At 48.4% G+C, this 27,951-nt stretch overlaps 1 protein-coding gene across 10 annotated transcripts in view; it reads left to right on the forward strand.

The window, feature by feature from the left end:
- Positions 1 to 27,298, forward strand: part of SCN5A (sodium voltage-gated channel alpha subunit 5) — a 102,484-nt gene extending 75,186 nt beyond the window's left edge. For 4 of the 10 annotated variants that reach the window (XM_023231464.2, XM_023231472.2, XM_023231463.2 and 1 more), the window contains 9 exons: positions 43 to 197; positions 9,182 to 9,355; positions 13,204 to 13,326; positions 15,284 to 15,565; positions 18,119 to 18,172; positions 18,823 to 18,960; positions 19,643 to 19,747; positions 20,797 to 21,067; positions 23,767 to 27,298. In XM_023231464.2, the coding sequence (XP_023087232.1) occupies positions 43 to 197; positions 9,182 to 9,355; positions 13,204 to 13,326; positions 15,284 to 15,565; positions 18,119 to 18,172; positions 18,823 to 18,960; positions 19,643 to 19,747; positions 20,797 to 21,067; positions 23,767 to 25,004 (2,540 nt within the window). In that variant the 3' untranslated portion in view covers positions 25,005 to 27,298. Of the gene's footprint in view, positions 1 to 42; positions 198 to 9,181; positions 9,356 to 13,203; positions 13,327 to 15,283; positions 15,566 to 18,118; positions 18,173 to 18,822; positions 18,965 to 19,642; positions 19,748 to 20,796; positions 21,068 to 23,766 lie in introns of all 10 variants that reach the window. The other 6 variants (XM_023231465.1, XM_023231471.1, XM_023231468.2 and 3 more) reach the window with 4 other exon arrangements.
- Positions 27,299 to 27,951: the final 653 nt, after the last annotated feature.

The raw sequence follows: 27,951 nt of genomic DNA on the forward strand, positions 1-27,951 counted from the left end.
CACAGGCCCTAAGCTGGGCCTGACCCTCACCCTCTCCCATAGGCTGTGTCCGGCGCTGTCCCTGCTGTACGGTGGACACCACACAGGCCCCAGGGAAGGTCTGGTGGCGGTTGCGCAAGACCTGCTACCACATCGTGGAGCACAGCTGGTTCGAGACATTCATCATTTTCATGATCCTGCTCAGCAGTGGAGCGCTGGTACCCTCCTGGGGATGCACGGTTGGGGCAGGGACGGCTGGAGGAGGAGGGGAGGGCAGGGAAAGGAGGTCTCCAGCTGGAAAGTCAGATCAGAAACTGGGGCAGAGCCTCTGCCGAAAATGTGCTCCCCAGCCCCCCAGAGCAGGGAACAGCTCACAAACTCTCAACACCCACGGCACATAGGGAAGCCAGAGCAGGAAGGGCTCGCAGAGGGCGTGTTTCCAGGCCTTCGTCTTTGTTCCACAAAAAGGAAATGATTTGCCCCAGATCACCAGCCTCCTGCACCAGAGCTCTGGTGACACACCCACCTACACACAGCATCAGTGTTCGGTCAAGCTGTCACAGTGCAGTTAACCATGCTGGCTCATAGTACAGTGCTGGCTCCACTGAGTCCATGTCTTCAGGCTGGAGGCTGGCCCTATAGTTCACACATGGTGACGTATAATCCTCATGACAACTCTTTGTAGAAACACTAAGTAACTTGCTCAAGGTCCCACCACTCAGGAACCACAGATCTGGTATTTGAACCCAAGCAGTCAGATTCCAGAGTCCTTTGTCTTGACCTCTCATTTGTTCGGTCAGTCTTCTAAGCTCTCCTTGTATCTAGCTCTGTGTATTCAGCCATGTGGGAGCCACAAGAGGCCTCAGCCCTGGCCTCAGGAACACCTAATCAGGGTGATGGGAGGTCAGAGAAGGTGGAGCAATCAGGGTAGTCTCCCTGGAGGAAGCAGATAGAGCTGGACCATGGAGAGCAGGGAGGTGTTGAAGCCAGGAGGAGCAGTGAGGCCCTCCAGGGTTGCCCCATCTGGCTCCCAGGCATGCCGCTCTAATCTCTCAGAGCATTTCCAGGAAGAGATGGAACAGCCCTGAAGGGGGTTCTGGAAGATGCTGGTGAAGCAGGGAGAAGGGTGATTAAGAAAGCAGAAGATGGCCAGGCGAGGTAGCTCACACCTGTAATCCCAGCACTTTGGGAGGCCGAGGGATCACCTGAGGTCAGGAGTTCAAGACCAGCCTGGCCAACATGGCAAAACCCCATCTCTACTAAAAATACAACAATTAGCTGAGTGTGGTGGCGGGTGTCTGTAATCCCAGCTACTTGGGAGACTGAGGCATGAGAATCACTTGAACTCAGGAGGCAGAGGTTGCAGTGAGCCGAGGTCATGCCACTGTACTCCAGCCTGGGGGACACAGCGAGACTCAGTCTAAAAAAAAAAAAGAGAGACATGGAAACTTTGCTGGACCAGGGGAAGTAAGAGCCTGTGGAAACTTTGCTGGACCAGGGAAAGCCTGTATTGCTGGGGAGGTGAGAACCCCATAGGTGAGCAACTAACAGAATGCTTTAGACCACAGAGTGAGAGAAAGGGCACTTTGATCCAAAGCTATGTGCCTCCATTCCATGCTGCCTCCTCCTGTGGGGTTAGGCCATGGGGAGGCACTGTGGCTGTCACTTGGAAACCTCTGGGCCTCCCACCCGACCCCGGGCTGCCCCGCCCCTGTTCCAGAATGGGCCTGGAGCCATGACTTGCAGCCTGCCTGCTGTTTTACCATTGGCAGCTAGAGCCAAATCTCTGTAGGCTTCAGAGAAAGATGGTTTGACAATATGTTAACGAGTTTTGTTTTTAAACAGCCACAAACAAGGGCAGCCAGAGCCATTTCGTCTGGGCTGTGGAGGGAAAGCTCAGCTTGGCATAAGTGAGGAGGAGTTTTGGCAAGCATCTGGTGAATCTAATCAGGGTAGACAGCCAAGCTCTGTTGTTAAAAAACCACGTCAATGATATACTGAGAAAAAGAGAAATCTGAGTGTGTTATTTAAAGTTGTAAACTTGTTTAACAGAAAGCAAACTATATCCTTTCCAAATTGCTGAGGGATTTTTTTTTTTTTTTAAGGAAAAACAGAGATCTCACAGCAAAAGATAGAGGAAAAAAGAAGCAACAAGAAAACATAAAATCAGAAAACAAAATAGTATAATAGAGGCAAGATCAAACATGTGTTTTAATAATAAATGTAACTGGATAAAATTCGTCTTTTAAAAGGAAAGGACTCAGAATGGATCAAAAAAAACTTCAGCCATGTGCTCTCAAATGACAAACCTAAACCAATGTGACTCAGAAATATTAAAAGTCACCAGGCATGGTGGCTCGCGCCTGTAATTTCAGCACTTTGGGAGGCTAAGGCAGGAGGGTGACTTGAGCCCAGGAGTTCAAGATCAGCCTGAGCAACATAGTAAGACCCCACCTCTACAAAAAGATTTTTAAAAATTAGCCGGACATGGTGGCATATGCCTGTGGTCCCAGCTACTCAGGAGGCTGAGGGGAGAGGATCGCTTGAGCCTGAGAGGTCAAGGCTGCAGTGAGCCCTGTTCACACCAATGCCTTCCAGCCTGGGTGACTGAGCAAGACCTTGTCTAAAATATATATATATACACACACATACACACAAATATATATATATAAAATATATGTGTGTATATGTTATATATATAGTGAACTAATAAAGTAGATCAGGCAAATGCAAATAATGACAACAAATTCAGGGTGCTTTTTGTTTATTGAATTCAAGGTTAAAAGCTTGAGATGAGACACAGAGGGTCCAACCTATAATGAAGATATAACTATTGGCTGGATGCAGTGGCTCATGCCTGTAATCCTAACACTTTGGGAGGCTAAGACAGGAGGACCGCTTGAGGCCAGGAATTCAAGACCAGCCTAGGCAACATAGTGAGACCCCCATCTCTACAAAAAAGAAAAATTAGCCAGGCATGATGGCACATGTCTGTAGTCCCAGTTTCTCAGGAGACTGAGGTGGGAGGATTGATTGAGCCCAGGAGGTGAAAGCTGTAGTGAGCCATGAACATGCCACTGCATTCCAGCCTGGGTGACAGAGCAGAACCCTGTCTCAAAAAAAGAAAAAAAAATGTGTGTGTATGTGTGTGTGTATAAAATATATATTTACACACATAAATATATAAATATCTATAAAAGAATATAGATTTATACAAAATATATAAATATAGATTATACAAAATATATAAATATATGTAGAAATATATAAATATATAAAATATATGTGTGTATTAAATATGTAACTATAATTTATATAAATATGTTCATATAATATATGAATATATTTTTATAAAAATATATATTTATATAATTATATATATTTATATAATTATATACAATTATATAAACCTATATAAATATAAGTATATATTATGATATATAATTACATATACCTATATAAGTTCATATATATTATATGTATAGCTATTATGTATACATTTGCTTGGGATTGCATAGCACTTCAATATACAAAACCAAAACCACTGGAGAAAAAAACAGGAAAAAGTGACAACAGTGCACTAGTACTGGGAAACATTGCCATATTTCTATTAGTTCTCGACATTCCAGTGGAAAGAACAAGACAATCAGAGATCTAAATACATATATATTTATATATAATAAATTTGACCTAACATCATAATAATAAAGACAATAGCTAACTCTTAAATAGCACTCACTATATTCCAGATACTGTTTTAAGCATTTTATAAGCATTAATTCATTTAATTCTCACAATAACCCTATGAGATAGGTACTATTATTAATCCTATTTTACAGATATGGAAAGTACTAGAAATGGAAAAAATAGGAGGATAAAAACAAACACCAGGCCAGGCGTGGTGGCTCATGCCTGTAATCCCATCACGAGGTCAGGAGATCTAGACCGTCCTGGCTAACACGGTGAAACCCCGTCTCTACTAAAAATACAAAAAATTAGCCGGGCACGGTGGCGGGCGCCTGTAGCCCCAGCTGCTAGGGAGGCTGAGGCAGGAGAATGGCGTGAACCCGAGAGGCGGAGCTTGCAGGGAGCCCAGATCGCACTACTGCGCTCCACCACTGCACTCCAGCTTGGGCGACAGAGCGAGACTCTGTCCCAAATAAAAAAAAAAAAAAAAAAACACACAGCTAAAATGTAAAAGTCATTCTTAAGTAAACCTTGGATCAAACAGAAAATAGTTTGGTGGTAGTTTAAGGGGGTTCAATTGATTGATTAACTAATTAACAAAAGAAGGCCATTCATGTACCAAAGGTGATAGTGTGCTGTAAATCAAAGATTGAGATTCCATTAATTCTGTCCACGTGAGATCTGGAAAAATAAGAAAAGTGTAGAGGTAGAGAAAAAGCTGTGACTGGTAGAAAAAAACTAGAAAATAACAGTATTGAGAATACTGCATGTGGAATACAGCCAAAGTTGTAATAAAAGGAAAATTCATTACTTAAATATTTTTATTATTAAATAGAAAGAACATAAATTATTTAACTCAAGAAATTAAAAATATAATAAAATAATCTTAAAGAAACCTAGGCAAGTAATTAATAAAATAAAAACATTTTTTCTTTGCCCCATATGATCTGCAGTAATAAAAACATATATTAATGAATTAGAAAATAAACAGTAAAATTGATATAAAATTCCAAAGCTGATTCCTTGAAAATGTAAAGCAACCAAATTGATAACCACTAGCTCATCGAATTTCTCACATCTCCAAAAACAGATTCTTTCACATTCTCAAGGAAGAAAATAATTCCAATGCTATTTAAAGTACTCTAGTGCATGAAAAAAGATAGAAACTAGAAATTGTTTTTTGTGTGTTTTTGTGTGTTTGTTTTTGAGATGGAGTTTTGCTCTTGATGTCGCCCAGGCTGGAGTACAGTGGCGTGATCTCAGCTCACCGCAACCTCTGCCTCCCGGGTTCAAGCCATTCGCCTGCCTCAGCCTCCTGAGTAGCTGGGATTACAGACATGCACCACCACACCTGGCTAATTTTGCATTTTTAGTAGAGATGGGGTTTCTCCGTGTTTGTCAAGCTGTTTTCGAACTCCCGACCTCAGGTGATCCACCCACCTCGGCCTCCCAAAGTACTGGGATTACAGACGTGAGCCACTGCACTTGGCCTAGAAATTGTTTTTTTAAAAGCTAAATAATGCTGATTTTTAAAACCTCACGTATACCAAAAGAAAAACCTAGGCTAGTTTTCATGCTTCATACTCCATACTTCTGAATAGTGATGCAAAAATCTTAAACAAAATACTGCAGATAGGATCTAGAAATATATTTAAAAGATTGAGTACATCATATGACAAATGTGTCATATCCTAAAATGTGAAAATAGTACCATATTAGGAAAACTATATTAATAGGACAAAGATGAAAAACCATATAATTATTTCAATGAATGCCTGATTTTCTAAACTCTGGTAAGAATAGAAATAAAATATATTTTATTCTACTGAATCCAAAGAACAAAAAAAAAGAAATAAAATGTGTTTTCTCAATTTAGTAAAAAACTGACTCTCAAATTAACTTATATCATCATTAGTAGTAAAACCACTTGAAACGTTTTCATTAAAGTGAAGAATAAGAAAAGGATGATTTAACTACCTTTTTAGCTATTGCTCATTATTTAATAATAGTCTTGAATTATAGCCAGTGTAATTAATTAAGAAAATTGAACACATGATATAAAAGTTGGGTAATAAAATAATTGAAGTTGGTCAGGCGCGGTGGCTCAAGCCTGTAATCCCAGCACTTTGGGAGGCCGAGACGGGCGGATCACAAGGTCAGGAGATCGAGACCATCCTGGCTAACACGGTGAAACCCCGTCTCTACTAAAAAATACAAAAATCTAGCCGGGCGAGGTGGCGGGCGCCTGTAGTCCCAGCTACTCTGGAGGCTGAGGCAGGAGAATGGCGTAAACCCGGGAGGCGGAGATTGCAGTGAGCTGAGATCCGGCCACTGTACTCCAGCCCCAGCAACAGAGCGAGACTCCGTCTCAAAAAAATAAAATAAAATAAAATAAAATAAAAATAAAATAAAATAAAATAATTGAAGTTAATCCAGTCAAGTATAAAAGCAAGAGTTAAAAATGATAGAAATATATCATTATTTATAGATAATATGATTGCCTAGAAAAGAATTTAAACCTATTTTAAAAACATTATATAGCCAGTTATGAAATAAATATGCAAAGAATTGTTGCTATTGTTGTTTTATCCTAAGAGAAACCATTTAGTCACAAGTAACATCTCTCAAATATTTCTTACATGCCAAGCACTGCAAACATAAAATAACTGGGAATAAATATAATAATAAATGTATAAGAGATGCATGAAGAAAACTGTAAAACTTTGCCAAGCAGTGTAAAACAGAACAAATAGATAAACACACCTTCATCTTGGGTAGGAAGACTTCATATTAGTTCCTAAAGTAATTAGTAGATTCAATGCAATAACAAGTTTGCAACATTTCTGAGGAAATATGACAAAACATTGGTAAAGTTTATCCTGAAAATCATTTAAATGTCCAGGGAAATTCATGTGATACTAATTCAGGAATAGACAGAGAACAGTAGAACCACATAAAGAGATTTGAAGTAGATTGAAGTAAATAAAGAAATGTACTATATGATAAAGTTGACTTTTAATCAGTGGATTTTAAGTGGATTATTTAATAAAGTGTTGGAGCATTTGATGAGCCACATTCTGAAAAAAAGTATTAAAATGGATATTTACTCCCTAGCCAACTATATTTAATTTTTAAAATTGTAATGTAAAACAATGAAACCACAAAAATTGTTTTCAGAAGCTCATTTTTTCCTAGCCTCGGAATAGATAAGGGCTTTCTAAATGCAACACCAAAAATTTTACTAAATGAAAATTATAATAAATGATATGATAATATTAAATGATATAATAATTGAAAATGAAGTACATAGAACTTCAGCATGGTAAACAAAAGCAAGTGAGACTTAAGGGCAGGTTGGTGCCACAACCCAGGCTTGTGTTACCAAACAAAGAGTTAATGTTCCCAAATAAACCGGACACCCAAGTACAAAAATAGGCAAAGGATATGAAGAGGTAATTCCCCCAAAAAACACAGCAAATATCCAAAGAAAAGATGTCAGCGTCACTCCTAATAAAATAAATGAAAATGTAACAAAATACAAGTTTCTTTCATTAGGCTGGGAAAAGTGAAAAAGGAGAAGTGACAGCAGTGTCGGTGGGGCGGTGGAGAAGAGCCCCCTTCCTGGCCCAGAGACGGAGTGTCAACTGGTGTTACTTTCAGAGAGGTCCATTCCCAGACTGTACCAAAAGCACACCTTTCGCCTGACAACCCAATTTATCCTCAACAATCCCCTGTCCACTGCAACTTTATTTCTACTAGAGATAAACTGTAAATAACTGAAATGTGCATTATTAATAAGGTTATTGGCTAAATAAATAGCTGTGTATGCAAATAATGAACTGTGCAGCCCTTTAAAATAGTGATAGATATTATTGTATGTATTCATATTATTGAGGGGATAAATGTTCACAACATATTGTTTGATGGAGAAAGTAATTTCAAGGCAAATATTTAGTGTGTCTCATAAAATTGTGATTGTGTGTGCACACACGTACACACTGTCAAAAATAATACTCACCTAAATGTTAGCAGTGGTTACTTTGGTGTCACGAAATTAGAGATGCCTTTTACTTTCTTTTTTATCGTTTCCATATTATTGCATTTTTATAAGATGCACCCATTTTTATACTTAGAAAACAAAAATACGATACCCCTACTTTTTTTTTTTTTTTTATCTTGAACAACTCCCAAAATCCATTTTGGGAGCTGAATTATCCTGTTGTGCCGTCTACAGTGACCCAGTGAGCCATATGTATGCCTTGGCAGTGCCAACAGCACTGGTGTCTTGGGTCACCGTCGCTCACAGAGGCCCTGAAGTCGGATAGGGAGGCCCAGGAGTGGGAGGTGGAGGCAGCTCCCCCAGAGCCCTAGTTCAGTTGCCTAGACAGGAACCTCAGAGCATACGCTGGACAGAGACAGAAACAGGAACAAATCAGTAGGCTGGAGGTAGAAGCCATCTGGGAGCCACTGGGCTTTCTCTGTTAGCTCAGGAATTTGAGTTGAGGCAGAAATGAGGAAGTGGAGAAAGACTTACAACTCCTAGGATTTTGGAAACTGACTCCTAGAGCCTGAGACTTGCAGATTTGACTTTATCTACACCTGTGGTTCCTAAGCATCACATCTACAAATGACTTCTACTCTGATTTCTTTAAAATTCAGCTTGACATCAACTCTCGTTGGTTTTTGCTTATTTAAATAAATGTCTTGTAAAGTGAAACTTAATCATTATTATTAATTGGAAACCAATATTTTTCCCACAAAAAGTAGCCATATAAACAAAGCTAAAGCAAAATGGAGTGAAAATAAACAATATTTTATGTTGTTTCCAACAGAAATCTGTGAGCTGAGCCTGCATACCCTCTCTCCTTGTTAAAATGGCAAGTTTTAGAAAGGCCTAGCCCAAAACTCAGACTTGATCTTTATTGCGCAGGGAGAGGGGATCACACCATTCATTTGCCTTACTATCCATCTACCATGTAAGGCCATCTCATGGCCTGCCAGTGGCACAGGCCCCGCTTGGAGGCATTCTCATCTAGTCCAACACTGCCCAGGAGGAACCCTGTCCACAGCATTCCTCACCCCTTCCCCGCTCTCCTGGGCAGCAGGAGGTGTTGTCAGAAACGGTGCCTAGGCCAGGTACGGTGGCTCACACCTGTAAACCCAACACTTTGGGAGGCCAAGGTGGGTGGATCAGGAGGTCAGGAGCTCAAGACCAGCCTGACCAACATGGTGAAACCCCTTCCCTACTAAAAGTACAAAAAATTAGCTGGGTGTGGTGGCGAGCATCTGTAATCCCAGCTACTCAGGAGACTGAAGCAGGAGAATCGCTTGAACCCGGGAGGCAGAGGTTGCAGTAAGCCAAGATTGCACCGCTGCACTCCAGCCTGGGCAACAGAGCAAGACTCCGTCTCAAAAAAAAGGAAAAGAAAAGAAAAGAAAAGAAATGGTGTCTGGTGCAGGGTGGAATCGGCAGTGGTCCAGACTTCATGTCCGCCTTGTCCGGCCTTGTCTGCAGGCCTTCGAGGACATCTACCTGGAGGAGCGAAAGACCATCAAGGTTCTGCTTGAGTATTCCGACAAGATGTTCACCTATGTCTTCGTGCTGGAGATGCTGCTTAAGTGGGTGGCCTATGGCTTCAAGAAGTACTTCACCAATGCCTGGTGCTGGCTTGACTTCCTAATCGTGGATGTGAGTGTGGGCACCCGAAGGGAACAGGAAGGGGAACCCCATTGCTGGTGCGGGAGAAGGAGGTGAGGTAGAGGGCCCGGTGGGAGCCAGCAGGCTGAAGGGGAGGCACGCAGCAGTGTTGCAGGGCAGAGAGGAAGGAGGACGTGAGTCTGAGACTCAGGCCTTGTCCTCAGGTTTCCAGGCTCAGAGGAAGACAAGAAATAGGAGACAGGGTCCTGCCTCTAGAGCCTCCAATTTGGAGGCACAGCAGGCAGAGACCTAGGGCCCTGCTTCTAGGGGAGATCGTTCGAGAGTAGTCAAGGTAGGGGTGTGAGCCAGGGCAGGGGCTGGGGGCTCAGGGTCGAGAAAGGGAAGTGAGCAGACAAGCTTGTGCTCTAGCACACACCACAGCAGACTGTAAGTGTCCATCGGGCCCACTAGATAGATGGCCAGTTCAGAGCCTCCATGCACACACGAGGGGGACAGTTCAGAGCCTCCAGGCACACACGAAGGGGAGAAGGCTGCTGAAGGGATGCTGGGCAGGCAGGGGAGAGCCTCCAGCTCAGGGAGAAGGTACTGGCTGGGGAGGATGCGAAAGGGGTGGAGTCACCCCAGAGGAGGAGGAAGTCATGAACACTGGCTCAGGGGCTCTGGGTTGCTGCCCTACACAACCAGGTAGCTGTGAGGGCTGCCTGCCTAGGCTGTGTCCAAGAAGGGCCTGGGGCAGGAGGTCAGCGTGGCTTCTGAACACCCGGTTGGCTGATGGAGTGTGAAGCCCCTGCCCCACAGTACCCAGGCCCCAAGACACTGCTGAGTGCCAGGCAGCATGAATGCAGGGTTAGAGGGAAAGTAACCAAGCAGGGAGAAACAGGTCGGTGCAGGGCAGCTCTGGGTCTGCACTCACTGAGGACAAAGAAAGAGAAGGCAAAGGGTACAGGTGGAGGGACCTCTCTGGGGATCAAACAAAACAGAGTGGGGGTCAGGATCTGCCTACTGAAACGGGCTTTCCAGAAGGCGCCAGGTTTGCTGATGGCTTCCAGCCTTGCACACCAGCAGGAGTTATCCTTCCTGTGCTTACAGGACAGGCTCAGGCCTGTGCGGTCCCCATACCTCACTCAGAGGCTCAGTCCCCAATAAGCCTGGCCAGAGTCCAGGTTGAGGCTACCAAGGCTGGATAGGAGGTCAAAGTATGGGTAGCCATGGTAGCAGAGGCGTCTTGGGGTAGAAGGATGCGCAGAAATGCAGATCCAGGTCCTTGGACCTGCAGTCCAGGCCTCTTCCTATCACCCCAGGTGGCCAAGAGGATGCTAATGCTGGGGTGAGGGTGTGCTGTGGGTGGAAGAGGGGCGAGGAGAGCTCTAGACACACTGGACTGCCTGGCCCAGCCCTCAGAGCCTCCCTGAGATGAAGGAGAGACCCCTGAGGCCTCCCCGATGAGGGACCATGGGAGGGCCTGGGATCCTGGCAGCTCAGCCCTGAGGCTCCCTGACCCGCTGTTCCTGCAGCATCTTGGGCAGTTGGGTCTGCTGAGGGTCTCCCGCAAGGCAGGCCAGAGGGACTCTGCACAGACATCTGCGGAAGCCCACCCACCAGCCGCTGGCCACCTTGGGGTGCTCAGAGCCAAGGCAAGGGAAAGGGAACTGGCAGTGCTTCCCTGCTCAGGCCCAAGAGAGGAGAAGAAGCCTGTGGAGAAGGCAACCAAGGCTCACAGCAGGGAGGGGCCTTGCCCAAGGCTGAGCAGAAGGAAGTGGGTATGGAATTCAGCTTTCCTGACACTGGCCACACTGCTGTGCCTCTACCCCATCCACATGCTTCATGGGAAAGTTTGTCTCCCATGACAGAGTCTAGGGAAGGATGTTTCCAAGAAGAATTCTGCATTATTTTTCAATAAATGCTATTGGGTCTCTACTGTGTGCAAGCACGGTTATGGTGCTGGGGATCTTAGGGAACAAAACAAGAACTCTTCCCCACATGGAGGAAGGTGGCTGCAAACAATCAGCATCATCAAGAAGCCACTTCTACATTACGTGGAAAAGTGGTGTCTATCATGGAGCAAAGAGAACTCGGAAAGGGAAGTGGGTGGGGTGGAGGGGAAGGTGCAGGTTACCACGTTAAATAGGATGATCAGGGTAGGCCCACTTTGGTAACATTTGAGCGGGTTTGAAGTTGGGGTTAGCCAGGCCAGTGTCTGGCAGACGTTCCAAGCAGAGGTTGGAAGAGCAGTGCAAGGACGGTGTGTCAGGTACAGGATGCAAGCCTGGCATACTGGGGGAAATGCAGGGAGGCTAGAGCCACTAAGCAGAAGGAAGTGCAGGAGATGAGGCCAGATTGCAGGGGATGCAGCCAGATTGCCACCTTTGAAAAAATATGGGCTTTGATTTAGAATGAAATGGCGGTAGGGGGGCAGAATTAGAAGGTTCTGAACAGAAGAGTGCCGTGAACTGACTGATTTTCTTTAAGGCTCACTCGGTCATGGAGGCCAGGGTAGACAGGAATGAGTAGAAGCAGGGAGAAGAGTTAGGAGGCTCAGGCCATGATCCAGGGAGAGACGATGGAGGCTGGGCCAGGATGGTGGCAGTAGAAGTGGTGAGAAATATTTGGACTTCAGATGTATTTTGAAGGCAGAGCCAACAGGAAATCCTGACGGGTTAGACACAGGGTGTCAGAGATAGAGAGGAGGCAGGGAGGACGCCAAGGATCGTGGCCTGCACAGCTGGAGGGATGAAGTTGCCGTCACCTGAGACGGGAGGCCATCACTGGGGCAGATGGGGCAAGCTTTGCAAAGAACAGACCGCAAGGCAGCCTGTTAGGAACTGGGCAGACGGACCAGCTGGACCTGGCACTCTGGAGGTCCTGCCCTCAAGGAGAGATCCCTGAAAGATGCCTCCCGACTCTCCAGGATTGAGGGCCCATAGCCCAGCATCCTTGAGGGGTGAGTGCGGGCAACACCGAAATCAGTCTGGCGTGTCTTCCTCCCCTCGACCTCTTTGCTCAGCTCCCTCCAACCTGGTGCTGCCAAGCCTGGGAGGAGGCTGTGGGAGTCAGGCCCCTGCCCCCAGCCTCTCCGAACCCCAAGCTGGCCTGATCACTAGGGCAGTGTGTATAGTGACTGCAGGGGAGGTCAGGCAGGAGGCCATTTTTGGCCTGTAATCACAGGCCAGCAGTGAAGTAAGAAGGGAGTGGATACCCACGGAGCTTTAGAAGGACAAAATCCACAGAGTGGAAGTGCCCTGGGAGGGGTGGGCCAGAGGGAGCAGAGAGCTGAGGCTCCTGGTGCCACCAAGTCCCCACCTTTGCTTTCCTCCTTTGAAGATGTTGAAATGCTGCACAGTCTGGCCTTGGGGAAATGCCCTGCGATTGTCTGTTTGCTCCTACTCAACCCAGGACTGTCTCTCCTTCCTCAAAAAAGGCTTCTTTGGCGAAGAAGGAGATAGGTCCAAGAATTGGAATTGAAGGAAAGAATGTGGAGACCAAAAGCCCAGGCTTTGTGTCCCTGCTCCGCCACACCAGCAAAGTGGCTTTGGAATTCAGTTTTCCCATCTGTAGAATAGAGGTGACACATCGCAACATCGCAGGGTTAGTGGGGTTATGATAGAGTATGTATGTGAAGTACACATAGCAGCCTCTCGGTAAAGGCCCAGAAGCCAGGACACTCTTGGGCTCGCCCCAGCTTGGGCTCTGGGAAGCCTGGCCCAATGCAGAGCTGGCCTGTGATGACAGTCCACCCCAGGACTAATAAAGAGTGGATATGGGAGGTCTGTGGCTCTCTGGCATCCAACGCCATCTTAGCGGGGCCAGGAGCCCTACTGTCTGTCCCCAACAGTGGGGAGCTGATCCCATCCTCCCCATTTCTACTTTGCCTCCCCCAGGTCTCTCTGGTCAGCCTGGTGGCCAACACCTTGGGCTTTGCCGAGATGGGCCCCATCAAGTCACTGCGGACGCTGCGTGCACTCCGCCCCCTGAGAGCTCTGTCACGATTTGAGGGCATGAGGGTAAGAGAGGCGGCTGCCTTCCCACCCAGGGAGTGGGAGGCGGTCCCACGGAGGGACCCCCAGCCTCAGCTTGCTGACCCACAGGCCCAGCCCACTGCTACCCAGGGTCCCTCCCTGTGCCTCTGATGTCCTGTGGCCGCGGAGACTGTGGCCGAGGCTGACTTGGTAGGAGCATAGCCCAGAACCTCCAAGAGAGGCACAGCTGGACATGGAGGCACCCTGAGGGTAGGCAGCTGTGAGAACCCACCTCCAGGGCTCACCCTTCAGCCCTGTGAGCTCCTATGAGGGCTGGGAGAGCACTGGACAAAGGAGAGGAAGCAAGACTTGCTGGGCACAGGGGTCTCAGCTATACCCCAGGCCACTGGCACCAGGGCCCCTGTGCTTCTGCTGTCCCGTGGGGCTGCATCTCTGTGTGCCCACTCAGTGTGCCCCTCTGCATGCCCTGCCTCCTGGCAGACACAGGCTGCCAGCCCTCTGTGATGGGCAGTGGGGCTGTGGTCGGGAGGGTGAGGGAAGAGGCATAGAGCAAGCTGCATTCCCAGCATCAGACAGAGGCTGTACAGGAAATGACCACGTGCTTAGTGATCTCCTGTGCACCATTTTCCTAGTGCAGATCCCTATGCATTTTTCAAGTCACCACATTTTACCAAAGAATGAGAGCAGATCAGTCAGATTTGAAAGCCCACCAAGAAAATCATCAGCCGTGATATATAGCAAGAAAACAAATACACACGTGGGTGTTTGTGTGTACTTGTGTGGGGTATTTTTTTTTTTTTTAACAAAACATACACAGTTCTGTGTGGCTTCAGAAGACATGTTTGTTTGTCTGTCACTGACCCAGCAGGCACCATCACACAGCTCAGGTTGATGGCTTTGAACCTTGCCCACACCCCCAATCCATGGAGACACACATAGCTCATTCCTGGGGGGAAACCATCCACAAGATATTATTCAGAGTTAAATATCTCTTTGGGAGCAAGGACATTTGATTCCAGAGGGACACAAGGAGACACTAGGTGCCAGGGATGCCTCTGCGGTGGCCATTGGCCACAGAGCCAGCCAAGGGCAAACTCCCAGGGCTTCCCTGCCTCACTCTACACCCAGATGTTTGGTGCCCTAAGAGCTTGTTTCTCACCCTGTTCCAGGGTTCAGCGTGCCTTCTGGGGAACAGCATCCCCCAACCTGGCATCTGGGCCACACCACACGGTCCACACCAGCTTCACCTCCAGTCTGTGTGGCACTTGTGTTCTTGGTGCATGGACAGCTGGGGACTTGGTCCATGAGTGGGGTGAAGGGTCCCAAATGCCTCTACTAGGGAATCTTCTACAGGGTGCTCTAAGTTTAGATGCAGAGCATGAGGCTGTGGCTCCATGGGATCTGAGAGCCCCTCACTGGGGAGCGGGTATCACAGGGAGTGCCCATGCCACCTGCTCTCTGGCTCTGCTCTTACGGGAGCACTGGAGAACTGCCACAACACCCTCTGAACACTGCACTGAGGTCCCCTGGGTTACTTCAGGGGAGAACACCCATCCATCCCAATAGCAACAACCTAAAATAAACCAGAATTTAGCTCCAAAAATGTAAGGACTCTTGGGATTGTTAGGAAACCCAATCTTGGGGACATGTTTTGAGAGGTCTTTCCCAGCAAGTTGCTGGCATCCTCAACCAGCACACACCTTGATGAAAATCAGGTTTTAAAGACCACAGATTCAGGGCAGGGCCAAGAAGGGAAAGCAGATGTTCTGAAGCCACACCAAACTCTAGTGTGCACTCCCCTCACTCCCCACCAGGGCTTCCAGCCATGGAGCTGGCCTCTCCCATGAGTGTGGGATCCGCACATCCACCTGCACAGGCCCCTGCAGCCAGGGAGTTCATTCTTTCGTGGGGGGGGTGGTCTTGAAAAGGGCATGTGCTCTGGGCCCCCCCAGGAACTGAGCCACTTCTCTGTCCACTTGAGGTGGTGGTCAATGCCCTGGTGGGCGCCATCCCGTCCATCATGAACGTCCTCCTCGTCTGCCTCATCTTCTGGCTCATCTTCAGCATCATGGGCGTGAACCTCTTCGCGGGGAAGTTTGGGAGGTGCATCAACCAGACAGAGGGAGACTTGCCTTTGAACTACACCATCGTGAACAACAAGAGCCAGTGTGAGTCCTTGAACATGACCGGAGAATTGTACTGGACCAAGGTGAAAGTCAACTTTGACAACGTAGGGGCCGGGTACCTGGCCCTTCTGCAGGTGGTAAGTCCTGGAGAGAAGGGACTTCCTTCCTCCCAATGGCTGTCGAGCAGCATGGCCATCACCCATGATGTGGGCAGGAGTGGGGCAGTGGGGCCATGCTGGATCCTCACAGGAGGATCACAGTGCCCAAAGGAGACTCAGGACTCTCCAGGGATTTGGCTCCTTGGGAAATCCCCAGACTTTCAGTTCTAGAACCAATACCACATTCTCCAAATTGCAGAGTATGGGGATGGCTCCGTGGTGCTGTAGAACCAACTCCCCAGCCAGTAGTCAAGTTGACCTCTTGAGGCTATCAGTTAGGCAGTGTGATGGCACAGGTTAAAAAACGAAAGACCATAGACTACTGAGGAACTGAACTGTTAGCAAAGTTGTGACTGTGGCCACCCTCTGTTATAAAAGATAGTGTTAGCTCTTGTGTTATTTAAAAGAACATATTTCCATCTTTGATGTGCAATGTTTAAGCACACACAATCCTTCTAGGGTTTCCATTGATTTTGTGAGTATGGTGGCTTCCGTCATTATAACACATTCCATAAAATTAACCTACCATTAGCTTTGACTAATGCAGCAGAACCACAGTGCAAAAAGCTACAACTTGCTTGTCTTGCTATTCCAATCTTAAACCCAGACACCTGTCTCTGGTTCCCAAAGCAGAGGAAAACTCAACAGACTCTTATCTAGAAACTTTAGGCATCCACTCACACCTCCACCTATCCCTTAAACCCCAGTGGTAGTCCCACAAAGACTCACCTGCACTGCCTAGTGGAGAACAGTAGATTAGCGCCAAACCCAAGGAGCTGCCTATTCCTGCAACTGTCCCTCAGAATGTCGGAACTTTGGAATAAAAGGCCTCCTTTTGTAGACTAAGACCTGCTCACCTTTCCAGACACAGCTGCTTGGTGTTTGGGAAGAATTCAGTCATAAGTATCTCATACCCTTGGGTGGTCCCCAGCAGTTTCCAAAGTATTTCTGGGCCTATCTTTATAGGCAAGGGCCTGTTGGTACAGGGAGCTGGAGTAGCTTGCCTACTATGGGCGACCTCAGCTTCCCCTTCTGCCTTACCTGCCTCATAAGAATTCTTAGACACAGGAAGTTTGTGTTACTGAGCTTGTGCTTAGAAAGGAGGCTTGGGGGCTGGTCGCAGTGGCTCACACTTGTAATCCCAGCACATTGGGAGCCTGAGGTTGGTGGATCATTTGAGGTCAGGAGTTCGAGACCAGCCTGACCAACATGGTGAAACCCCCGTCTCTACTAAAAACACAAAAATTAGCTGGGCATGGTGTTGTATGACTGTAATCCCAGCTACTCAGGAGGCTGAGGCAGGAGAATCACTTGAACCCGGGAGGCAGAGGTTGCAGTGAGCTGAGATCACACCATTGTAGTCCAGCCTGTTTGACAGAGTGAGATTCTGTCTCAAAAAAAAAAAAAAAAAAAAAAAAGAGGCTTGGGGCAGGACAGGACTGGATTTGGCCAAAAACACAAATGAGACTTCACTGGGGAGTCAGTCAGTCTCACCACCAAGCATGTCTCTTGGGCTCTTTCTGCATAGCAGCCCAGACTAGGGCTGGTGCCACCAGCACCAGGGCCCTCTCTGGTTCATCCTGCCTCTTTACTCCCTTGGTGTGGTATGCTGGAGCCAGCTTGTGACAGCTCACAAGAGCTCATTTTTACGTTTTCAGAAATTTTGCAAGCTGTTTATTAAACGTAGCCATTAAAAAAATTAATTCTATAAACTTACAAAATGAACTAAATGATATTAAAGCAAAGGTAATAAATACTCAAGATTCATCATTACTTTTTAGTGTTATCATCTATGCTTTTGAGGTTTTTTACATCTATTTTGTCTGTATAGTGGGAGTACCATAATGCTAAGCTCCTATGCATCTCTTCTCAACTTCATTGAGTAACTTCACATTGGTAACCTGAAATCAACCATGGTGGGAATATTTACACAAGAGAAATTGGCAAACCAACAATCAGGGTTTTTTCTTTTCTTCTGGGAAGTCAGCTGTTAACTATTTACCAACACACCGTTGACAAAAGAACCCCCTTAAGTACAAGGGAAGGTTGAGATTCTTTGGGAACTTCCCTTGAAAGTCCATGGAGCAGAAGCCACATGGTTCTCTGAGACATAGGACAAGAGGGACCAGGTCAGCCCCGGAGTCTAGAACACAGAGTCTAAGCTCCACCTCTGTCTCCCTGACAGAATCGCTGGCAGGATTCTGTGATGTTTTAGAAATGGAAATGAGTGTGGATCTGAAGGACAGACCTCCTGCAAGCCCCCTCAGACTCTTGGCCTCAATCAAGAAGCTTATTCCCTGCTGCATGGCCTTCTTGGGGCATCCGCTCAGTTGCTTCCCCTCCACCCCTAGCCCTAAACAAGGTCTTTCTCTGACCACCCAGGCATTTGAATGCTGCTAAAGGGGTGAGGTGGGGTGTCTTGCTTTTCATAAGAAGCTTGCTTCTGGCTTCATCCGTCCAGACCAGAGCCCTAAGTAACTCAAGCGAGGTGCAGAATTAAATGATTGTCCTAATCTTGTCTTTTCCTCCCAGGCAACATTTAAAGGCTGGATGGACATTATGTATGCAGCTGTGGACTCCAGGGGGGTAGGTTGCCACAGTGGCCCCTTCCACCAAGTCAGGCACCTGAGGCTTCTGGTTGCTTGGCCACCAGGGAATCAGCATCTGCATCTGAAAGCCCAGCCCACAAGGGCAAGATCTCGTGTCACTCTGAAGTTCAACCTCTCTGGAATGCCCAAGCCTGACTCTGGGGCAAGGTTGCTTGGTCTCCTAAAAAGTCCCAAAATTCTCAAATGTCTTTAATTAAACTCACTGTAGTTTATTGACTTTTACCCCAGGAGGATGGGGTGGAAGCAACAGAGATGCAAATCAAACTTCTTCTTTGTCCAGCACCCCACCCGGTCACACTGACAGCTCAGTGAAGACTGAAAGAGGTCCCCATGTACTCCAGCCTCCCATTGGCCCAGGGCCGGAACCAGGCACTGATACTCTGCCAGCCCTGAGGCCAGCATGTCTGCTGTCCTCACCTGCCACCATCCACTCCTCTCACCTCTATCCCCACCCACCTCTGGCCCACAGACTCACATAACTGGGCTAGTGACCTTCCTCTAGATACACCCTCTCTCCCACAGAATGGATGCCCCTAGCCAGCCCTCCGCCTCCACCCCCCACCCCTCCCCATGTGACCCCCGAGACCCCAGCCTGTCTGATCTCCCTGTGTGATTTCTCCCTCACAGTATGAAGAGCAGCCCCAGTGGGAATACAACCTCTACATGTACATCTATTTTGTCATTTTCATCATCTTCGGGTCTTTCTTCACCCTGAACCTCTTTATCGGTGTCATCATTGACAACTTCAACCAACAGAAGAAAAAGATACGTAGAGCACCAGAGCACCAGCTCCTTGCTGGGCTGGGCAGGGCAGGGCTGGGTGCCAGGGGATTGAGGGGTCGTTTGGGCTCCAGGCCCCATCTCACCTTCCCTGCTGGGGATGGTCCTCTTCTTGCTGCTGCTGGAATGAGGTGGGGAGAAGGGTGTGTCCAGGGATGTAACATGTCTAGGCCTGTAAGAACATAAGAAGGGGCTTTGGTGGGAGGCCCCATGTCTGCCCTAATCCACCCGAGAGATGAGACTCCTGGGAGAAGCTGGTGTGAGAGCTACATCTGTTCACCTGGTCCATGATCAGAGGTCATGGGTAAGGCCTGTGCAGAGGCCCTGGGTCTTCCCAGAGCTTCGTCAGAGCAGCAACCTGAAGACAAACCAAGTGAACAGAGAGAACCTGAAGGCTGGTTGAGCTGGGAGGGGGAAAGGGCGGGGGGTGGATACTGGATTTGCAGGTCATAAAACCAGAGAGATCTGAAGGTGAAAGGGGACAGGGCTCCTGGATAAATAGATTTGGGGAAGAATCTGTGGTGCAAAATAGGGACATATTTTGTCCAGGAGAGGAAGCCAGGAGGTGGTTGACCCTGGCATCCTCATCAAGGAGGCAAGATCCTGGTGCCCTCCATGTTGGGGCCTCTGAGAACCCCAGAATGAGGTTGGTGCCTTCTCTCTGCACTTAGGGGGCCAGGACATCTTCATGACAGAGGAGCAGAAGAAGTACTACAATGCCATGAAGAAGCTGGGCTCCAAGAAGCCCCAGAAGCCCATCCCACGGCCCTTGGTGAGCTAGGCTCCTGGTTCTGTGGGAGTGGGGAGGATCTTCTGGGGTCCTTGGGAAGCTTTCATGCCACACGGCCAGCCATCAGGGCCACCTCACAGTCTTTCAGCCCAGCCTGAGGGACGCTATCAGATGTCTGAGCATGAAGAGAGGTCCCAGCCTCACACAGATAGGGAGGAAGGTATGAGAAGGATGTAGCATCCCGGGACACTCTCCACCCACAGGAACCCTCTGTCTCTGAGCAGGTTTCCTCCTTCCCCTCAAGGATGCAGGTTTTCCTCAGGAAAAGCAGGGCAGCCTTCACAGCCCCACCCCACCCCACTCAGATCCTCATCCTTGGACCCCCAGAACAGTCAGGGAGCCGGATTCCTGAGTTAGCTGGTGGGGAGAGCCAAGAGCTCTGGAGAGTGGAGTCCTCTCAAAGACTGACTCCCTTGGCCCAGTCAAGCCATTATCCAAAAAAATGTGTGTGTGTGTGTGTGTGTGTGTGTGTTATTTATAATCTTTTCTAAGTGGGAGAACAGAAAAGAAATATATATATATAAAATCTTATTTCTTTCACCAAATAATCTGGGCTGATTTACAATTAAAGACACATGTAAATATGGTTAGTACAATAAATAAAATAAATTATATTTTAAAAGTAGAGAAAATATATTAATCTAAACACTGACATAATTACTAGAGTTGAAGCTGAAATTTACCCTTGAGCCTTCAGACTGTGGCAACTGAAAGGGAAGCACAGTGAACAGTGTGCTAAGGATGCTTAGGGCAGGAAAAATCTCTCCCTGAAGATCCGTCATGGAAGTCCTCATGGAAGATGGAGCCTTGGGGCTGGGCCTTGAAGCCCAGGAAGCATTTCAGCAGGAGAGCCAATGGCTTTAACCTCCAGGACTTTTTCCTCTGCACTCTCTGTGGCAGTGTGGCAGGGGTTTTGGGCTCACTAGAGGGTAGAGTGGGAGGGTGGGTGGCCTGGGATGAGAGGCAGAAACGGGCATTTGCCAGCCTCCCAAGGGCCCTGCTGAGTGCTTTCCATTTGCCCCTCCTTTCAGAACAAGTACCAGGGCTTCATATTCGACATTGTGACCAAGCAGGCCTTTGATGTCACCATCATGTTTCTGATCTGCTTGAATATGGTGACCATGATGGTGGAGACAGATGACCAAAGTCCTGAGAAAATCAACATCTTGGCCAAGATCAACCTGCTCTTTGTGGCCATCTTCACAGGCGAGTGTATTGTCAAGCTGGCTGCCCTGCGCCACTATTACTTCACCAACAGCTGGAATATCTTCGACTTCGTGGTTGTCATCCTCTCCATCGTGGGTGGGTATACAAGTCAGCTGGACAGAAGCCCTCCCCAGCCAGGCCTCTCGTCCGGCCCCTGGGTCTCTGCTGAATGCCACGTACAACCCTAGGTTCTTTCATTATTTTTTCAGTGCATTTCTCACCCCCCTCCCCTCATACATACATGCACACACACACCTCTCCAGAGAGAACTTATCTGGAAGGGTCCACTTGGGTCAAGGAGACCAACCTGGCAGAGGACCCAGCACTCCCTCCTGGCCCCACCCTCCAGAGCACCTGGGAACACAGTTCTCTAACTGCTTAGATAGCTTCAAGGATGAGTCTGGGAATGGGAGTGGGTGCTGTGGAGGCTAGTTCTGCCCGCACTTAGGTTGAAAGAGAAGGAAGCTCACTAAGAATGAGGTGGGTCCCCAAGGATGGGGGGTAGGTGGCCCTCCAGAGTAGAACTTTATCCCTGAAGATGGAAAATTCTGGAGCTAACCGCCAAGGTGTATGCCAGACTCTTTCAGACATAACCTGTCTCATGCAATTCACCCAGTCAATTCAGCACTAAAGGAGGGAGATTGTACAGCTAGGGAGAAGCAGAGACCCAATCCTGACCCATGTCTGTTTGACCTCAGAACTCAGATCTTTTTTTTTATATAACAGCTTTACTGAGACATAATTCACATACCATAAAATTCACGGTTAACTTTAAAGTCACTTTAAAGTATACAATTCAGTGTTTTTTAGTATATGCACAGAGCTTTGCAACCATCACCACTATCTAATTTTAGAATATTTTCCTTTCCCCAAAGGAAATTCTACCCATTTAATAGTCACTCCCCATTCATTTCCCCTCTCCCTCAGCCCCTGAAAACCTGTTATCTAAAATTTTGAGGGACCACCAAACTGTTTTTCAATTTGGCTGCACCTTTTTACATTCTTACCGTCAATGTATGGGGATTCCGATTATTTTGCCCTCACCAACACTTGTTATTGCCTGCATTCTTTTTATGGGAGCCCTCCTAGTGGGTGTGAAGTGATATCTCCTTGAGGTTTTGATTTGCAAAACCAAATGACTAACGATGCAGGACATCTTTCCATGTGTGTGTTGGTCATTTATATATCTTCCTTGGAGAAATCTCTATACAGGTCCTTAGCTCATTTTTCAATTGGGTTATTTCTCTTTTTAGTGTTGAGTTGTAAGAGTTCTTTACATATTCTGGATCATAGTCTCTTATCAGATATATGACTTGCAAATATTTTCTCCTAGTCTGAGTTTTTTCATTTCCTCGTGGTGTCTATTAAAGGACAAAAGTTTTAAATGTTAATCAAGTCCAGTTTACTTACATTTTTTCTTTTGTCACTTGTGCTCAGAGCCCAAACTCTTAACTCCACCCCCATGGGGCTCTGCCTTGCGGTGACTGTAAGTTTCATCTTTCTGCCATATACAACCTCTGCCTCTGGTAAATGTAAAGGATAATGCAGGGGCTAAGGCAGGCACTGCTGCGGCTATAGTGATGGGCAGATGGAAGCACAGAGTAGGGTCAGGAATCTCTGGGGGGTCTCAAGCAGGGTGAGGGTGAGAGCGTGCCTCATGGGACTGGAGAGGAACTTTAGAGAATGCAGGATGTGAGCAACAGGAATGGAACCATTGAGGGACAGTCTCAGAGGCTTTGGAAGGTGCAGCAGGTACTTTGGGATCATCTCCTGGCCCGGTGTTTGGGCAGTACCAGAGAGGAGTGGTTAAGAGACGAACTTGGAGCCCGAATGTCTGAGTCAAATCCCAGCTTCTCACTCACTAGGTGGCAACTTGGGTAAGTTACCTCACCTCCGTTTCCTCTTCTGGAAGATGAGAATGATGGCATCTGCTCACTTCCTAGGACAACGGGAAGGACTAAATGAAATGATGGCTATAAAGTGCTTGGCCCATTGCTCCACTGACCATAAACACTGGACACATGTCAGTCAGTGACATTTTTATATAAGGAGTCTGGAAAGGGCACTTGGGCCATATAAGACAAGTTTATTTCACTCTTTATTCTATCATTTATATCCATGCCCCTTAAAACTCCAAACCCAGGTAGTCACTGAAGACCCAGGGGTAGTGAAGCCCTCAAAGGTGGCAGAGTCAGGAGGGTGATAAGAACCATCACAGAGAGGCTGAGAGAAGACACTGGCCATGGCGTGGCATCAGGGAGCACTGATTTCTGGGCTAGTGTTTCATGCCCTTCGATGGGCACAAATCATCTGGGCTTATTAAGATGCAGTGGGCTGCGGTGTAACTGAGATTCTGCATTTCTAATAAGCACCCAGGAGACCCCAAGGCTGCTGGTCCTCACACCACACTTTGAATAGCAAGGAGCTGAAAGGCCTGAGTGCTAGTCCAAGCTGGGCGGGCAGGATGCTAAGCAGAGCCCCTCTGGCCTGAGAACCCAAGATATAGAAGATGGGCCTAGGACAGCTCTATTGTGCAGGTGCACACTGAAGATTAAGGAATGAGGGGGCTGAGAAGGAACCCTGCAAAGGACCCATTTTTCTGGGTGACAGATGCAGACATGGAGACTCAGACAGGCAGGAGCAGGCAGAGTCCTAGTATGCCCAGTGGACGCAATCCTCCTGGAAGGGCCACCTTTGGCTCCTTGCCATACAGAGACTCCCCCATCCCTGCACAGTGATGCTGGCTAGAGGACCGAGGTGCCACCAGTAGCCACAGTCTCTGTTGTTTCCCACAGGCACTGTGCTCTCGGACATCATCCAGAAGTACTTCTTCTCCCCGACGCTCTTTCGAGTCATCCGCCTGGCCCGAATCGGCCGCATCCTCAGACTGATCCGAGGGGCCAAGGGGATCCGCACACTGCTCTTTGCCCTCATGATGTCCCTGCCTGCACTCTTCAACATCGGGCTGCTGCTCTTCCTCGTCATGTTCATCTACTCCATCTTTGGCATGGCCAACTTCGCTTATGTCAAGTGGGAGGCTGGCATCGACGACATGTTCAACTTCCAGACCTTCGCCAACAGCATGCTCTGCCTCTTTCAGATCACCACGTCAGCCGGCTGGGATGGCCTCCTCAGCCCCATCCTCAACACCGGGCCCCCCTACTGTGACCCCACTCTGCCCAACAGCAATGGCTCTCGGGGGGACTGTGGGAGCCCAGCCGTGGGCATCCTCTTCTTCACCACCTACATCATCATCTCCTTCCTCATCGTGGTCAACATGTACATTGCCATCATCCTGGAGAATTTCAGCGTGGCCACAGAGGAGAGCACCGAGCCCCTGAGTGAGGACGACTTCGACATGTTCTATGAGATCTGGGAGAAGTTTGACCCAGAGGCCACTCAGTTTATTGAGTATTCAGTCCTGTCTGACTTTGCCGATGCCTTGTCTGAGCCACTCCGTATCGCCAAGCCCAACCAGATAAGCCTCATCAACATGGACCTGCCCATGGTGAGTGGGGACCGCATCCATTGCATGGACATCCTCTTTGCCTTCACCAAAAGGGTTCTGGGGGAGTCTGGGGAGATGGACGCCCTGAAGATCCAGATGGAGGAGAAGTTCATGGCAGCCAACCCATCCAAGATCTCCTATGAGCCCATCACCACCACACTCCGGCGCAAGCACGAGGAGGTGTCAGCCATGGTTATCCAGAGGGCCTTCCGCAGGCACCTGCTGCAACGCTCTGTGAAGCATGCCTCCTTCCTCTTCCGTCAGCAGACGGGCAGCGGCCTCTCTGAAGAGGATGCCCCTGAGCGAGAGGGCCTCATCGCCTATGTGATGAATGAGAACTTCTCCCGGCCCCTTGGCCCACCCTCCAGCTCCTCCGTCTCCTCCACTTCCTTCCCACCCTCCTATGACAGTGTCACTAGAGCCACCAGCGATAACATCCAGGTGCCGGGTTCTGACTACAGCCACAGCGAAGATGTTGCCGACTTTCCCCCGTCTCCGGACAGGGACCGTGAGTCCATTGTGTGAGCCTCGGCCTGGACACATCATGTGAGCTAGCCAGGACACACCAAAAAGCAGCCTTTTGCACCGTGGCAAACCCAAATGCAGTCAGTCACAAACCAGCCTGGGCCCTTCCTGGCTTTGGGAGTAAGAAATGGGCCTCGGCCCCGTGGATCAACCAGGCAGAGTTCTGTGGTGCTGCGTGGCAGCCGGAGCAGTTGGCCTGTGCCTGGAGGCCTCAGACAGACCTGTGACCTGGTCTGGTCAGGCAATGCCCTGGGGCTCTGGAAAGCAACTTCATCCCAGCTGCTGAGGCGAAATATAAAATTGAGACTGTATATGTTGTGAATGGGCTTTCATAAATTTATTATATTTGATATTTTTTTACTTGAGCAAAGAGCTAAAGATTTTTCCACGGACATGGGCAGCAATTCATGCTGTCTCATCTTAACCCTGAACAAGACTGTGGAGCAGCCGGAACTCTGTTCTCAAAGCGGAAGTGGAATCCAGTGTGGCTCCCACAGGTCTTCATTGCCCAGGGGTCGAATGAGGTCCCCCTCCCACTTGACCTGAGATGCTGGGAGGGCTGAACCCCCCACTCACACAAGCGCACACACACAGTCCTCACACATGGAGGCCAGACACAGGCCATGGGACCCAGACTCCCAGTCTAAGGGAGACAGGCCTTTCGCTGCCGGCCCCCCAACGATGGGGTTCTTGTCCGCGGGGCTCACTCTGGCTTTCTGTTGTCTCCAAGGTCCCATTCTGCCCCTGCGTTTTCACGCAGGTCATATTGTCAGTCCTACAAAAATAAAAGGCTTCCAGAGGAGAGTGGCCTGGGTCCCAGGGCTGGCCCTAGGCACTGATAGTTGCCTTTTCTTCCCCTCCCGTAAGAGTATTAACCATAAAACCAAAGGGCACAAGGGTGCCAGCCCCACTCACGGCCTGGCATACAGCTTGTCCTTGCTCCTGGAAGCTGGCAGGCCCTGCCCAACAGGCCAAGGGAAGAGAAGGCTGAGCCCTGTGGGTTTGGGGCTAAGAAGTTCACCAGCCCTGAGCCATGGTGGCCCCTCAGCCTGCCTGAAGAGAGGAAACTGGCCATCTCCCAGGGCTCTCTGGACCACGTGCGGAGGAGTTTTCTGTGTGGTCCCCAGCTCCTCTCCAGACACAGAGACATGGGAGTGGGGAGGGGAGCTTGGCCCTGTGCCCTCTGCAGGGAAAGGGATGGTCAGGCCCAGTTCTTGTGCCCTGAGAGGGGAATGAACCATGGCTCCTCTGAGAGAGGGGGCACTGTGGTCAGGCCCAGCCTCTGGCTCAGCCCGGGATGCTGATGGCACCCACACACAGGACCTATTTGGGACAAGGTCCAGGTGGTCCTATAGGTCTTGTGAAAAGGCTTTTTCAGGGAAAAATATTTTACTAGTCCAATCACCCCCAGGACCTCTTCAGCTGCTGACAATCCTATTTAGCATATGCAAATCTTTTAACATAGAGAACTGTCACGCTGAGGTAACAGGGTCAACTGGCGGAGCCTGAGCAGGCAGGGGCTTGGCTGCCCTATTCCAGCTCTCCCACAGAGCCCCTCCATCAGGCCCATGCCTCCCAGGCCACCTCAGTCTCACCTGCCCGCTCTGGGCTGGCTGCTCCTAACCTACCTCGCCGAGCTGTCGGAGGGCTAGACATTTGTGGCAGTGCTGAAGGGGGGCATTGCTGGCGAGTAAAGTATTACGTTTCTTCTTGTCACCCCAGTTCCCTTGGTGGCAACCCCAGACCCAACCCATGCCCCTGACAGATCTAGTTCTCTTCTCCTGTGTTCCCTTTGAGTCCAGTGTGGGGCATGGTTTAACTGTCCCAGCGACATTTCTCCAAGTGGAAATCCTATTTTTGTAGATCTCTGTGTTTTGCTCTCAAGGTTTGGAGAGGTGTGTGCCCCTGCTGGGCGCTCACCACCCGCTGCACAGGCAAGAATGTGGTTGGGAGGCAGGCCGGGCTGCCAGCCCAGCTGGCCGGAAGGAGACTGTGGTTTTATGTGTGTGGACAGCCCGTGAGCCTTGAGACAGGTGCCTGGGGCTGACTGCAGATGGTGTGGCTGGGGGCGGGGGTGAGCCGGACCCAACCCTTAGCTTTTAGCCTGGCTGTCACTTTTTTAATTTCCAGAACTGCACAATGATCAGCAGGAGGGGAAAAGAGAGTAGGAAAAAGGAGGGAAGGACAGACATCAAGTGCCAGATATTGTCTGAATTAATCGAGCACTTCTCACCAAACTTCATGTATAAATAAAATACATATTTTTAAAACAAACCAATAAATGGCTTACATGACCTGGTCTAGGCTCTGTCCTTATGCTGAGATTTGACAAGAGTGGTAGCAGAGGCCCAAGGGCCTGGGATATGGCGTCATCCCGAGCAAGTCTGGGGAACTTGCTGAGAGAGCATAACACTGACCATCATAACCATCGTTTAAGCCTACAGTTCTGTGGCAGTAAGCACATGCATACTGTGGTACCACAATCACCACCGTCCATGTCAGGAACATTAGTGTCAGCCTAAATTACAACCCTGCACCCATTAAACACTAACTCCCCACTCCTCCTTCCCCCAGCCCGGGCAACTGCCATTCTGCTTTCCATCCCTACAAATTCGACTACCCTAAGTGCCTTATATAAGTGGACTCATGCAATATTTGTCCTCTTGTGACTGACTTATTTCACTTACCATAATGTTCTCAAGGTTCATCCAGGTTACAATATAGTTCCTTCTTTTTTAGGAATTTTTTTCAGGATTTTCAGAATTTTTTCTTAATTTTTTTCATAAATTTTCAGAATTTACATCCTTTTTAAGGCTGAATAAGATTCCATTGTATGTATTTCGCTTACCCTCTCACCCACTGAGGGACACCTGAGTTGCTTCCACATTTTAGTTATTGTGAATAATGTTGCTGTGAACATGAGTGCACAAATATCTGAGACCTTGCC

The sequence above is a fragment of the Piliocolobus tephrosceles genome, chromosome 2, assembly GCF_002776525.5.
Source record: "Piliocolobus tephrosceles isolate RC106 chromosome 2, ASM277652v3, whole genome shotgun sequence".
In the NCBI taxonomy this organism is placed as follows: domain Eukaryota; kingdom Metazoa; phylum Chordata; class Mammalia; order Primates; family Cercopithecidae; genus Piliocolobus; species Piliocolobus tephrosceles.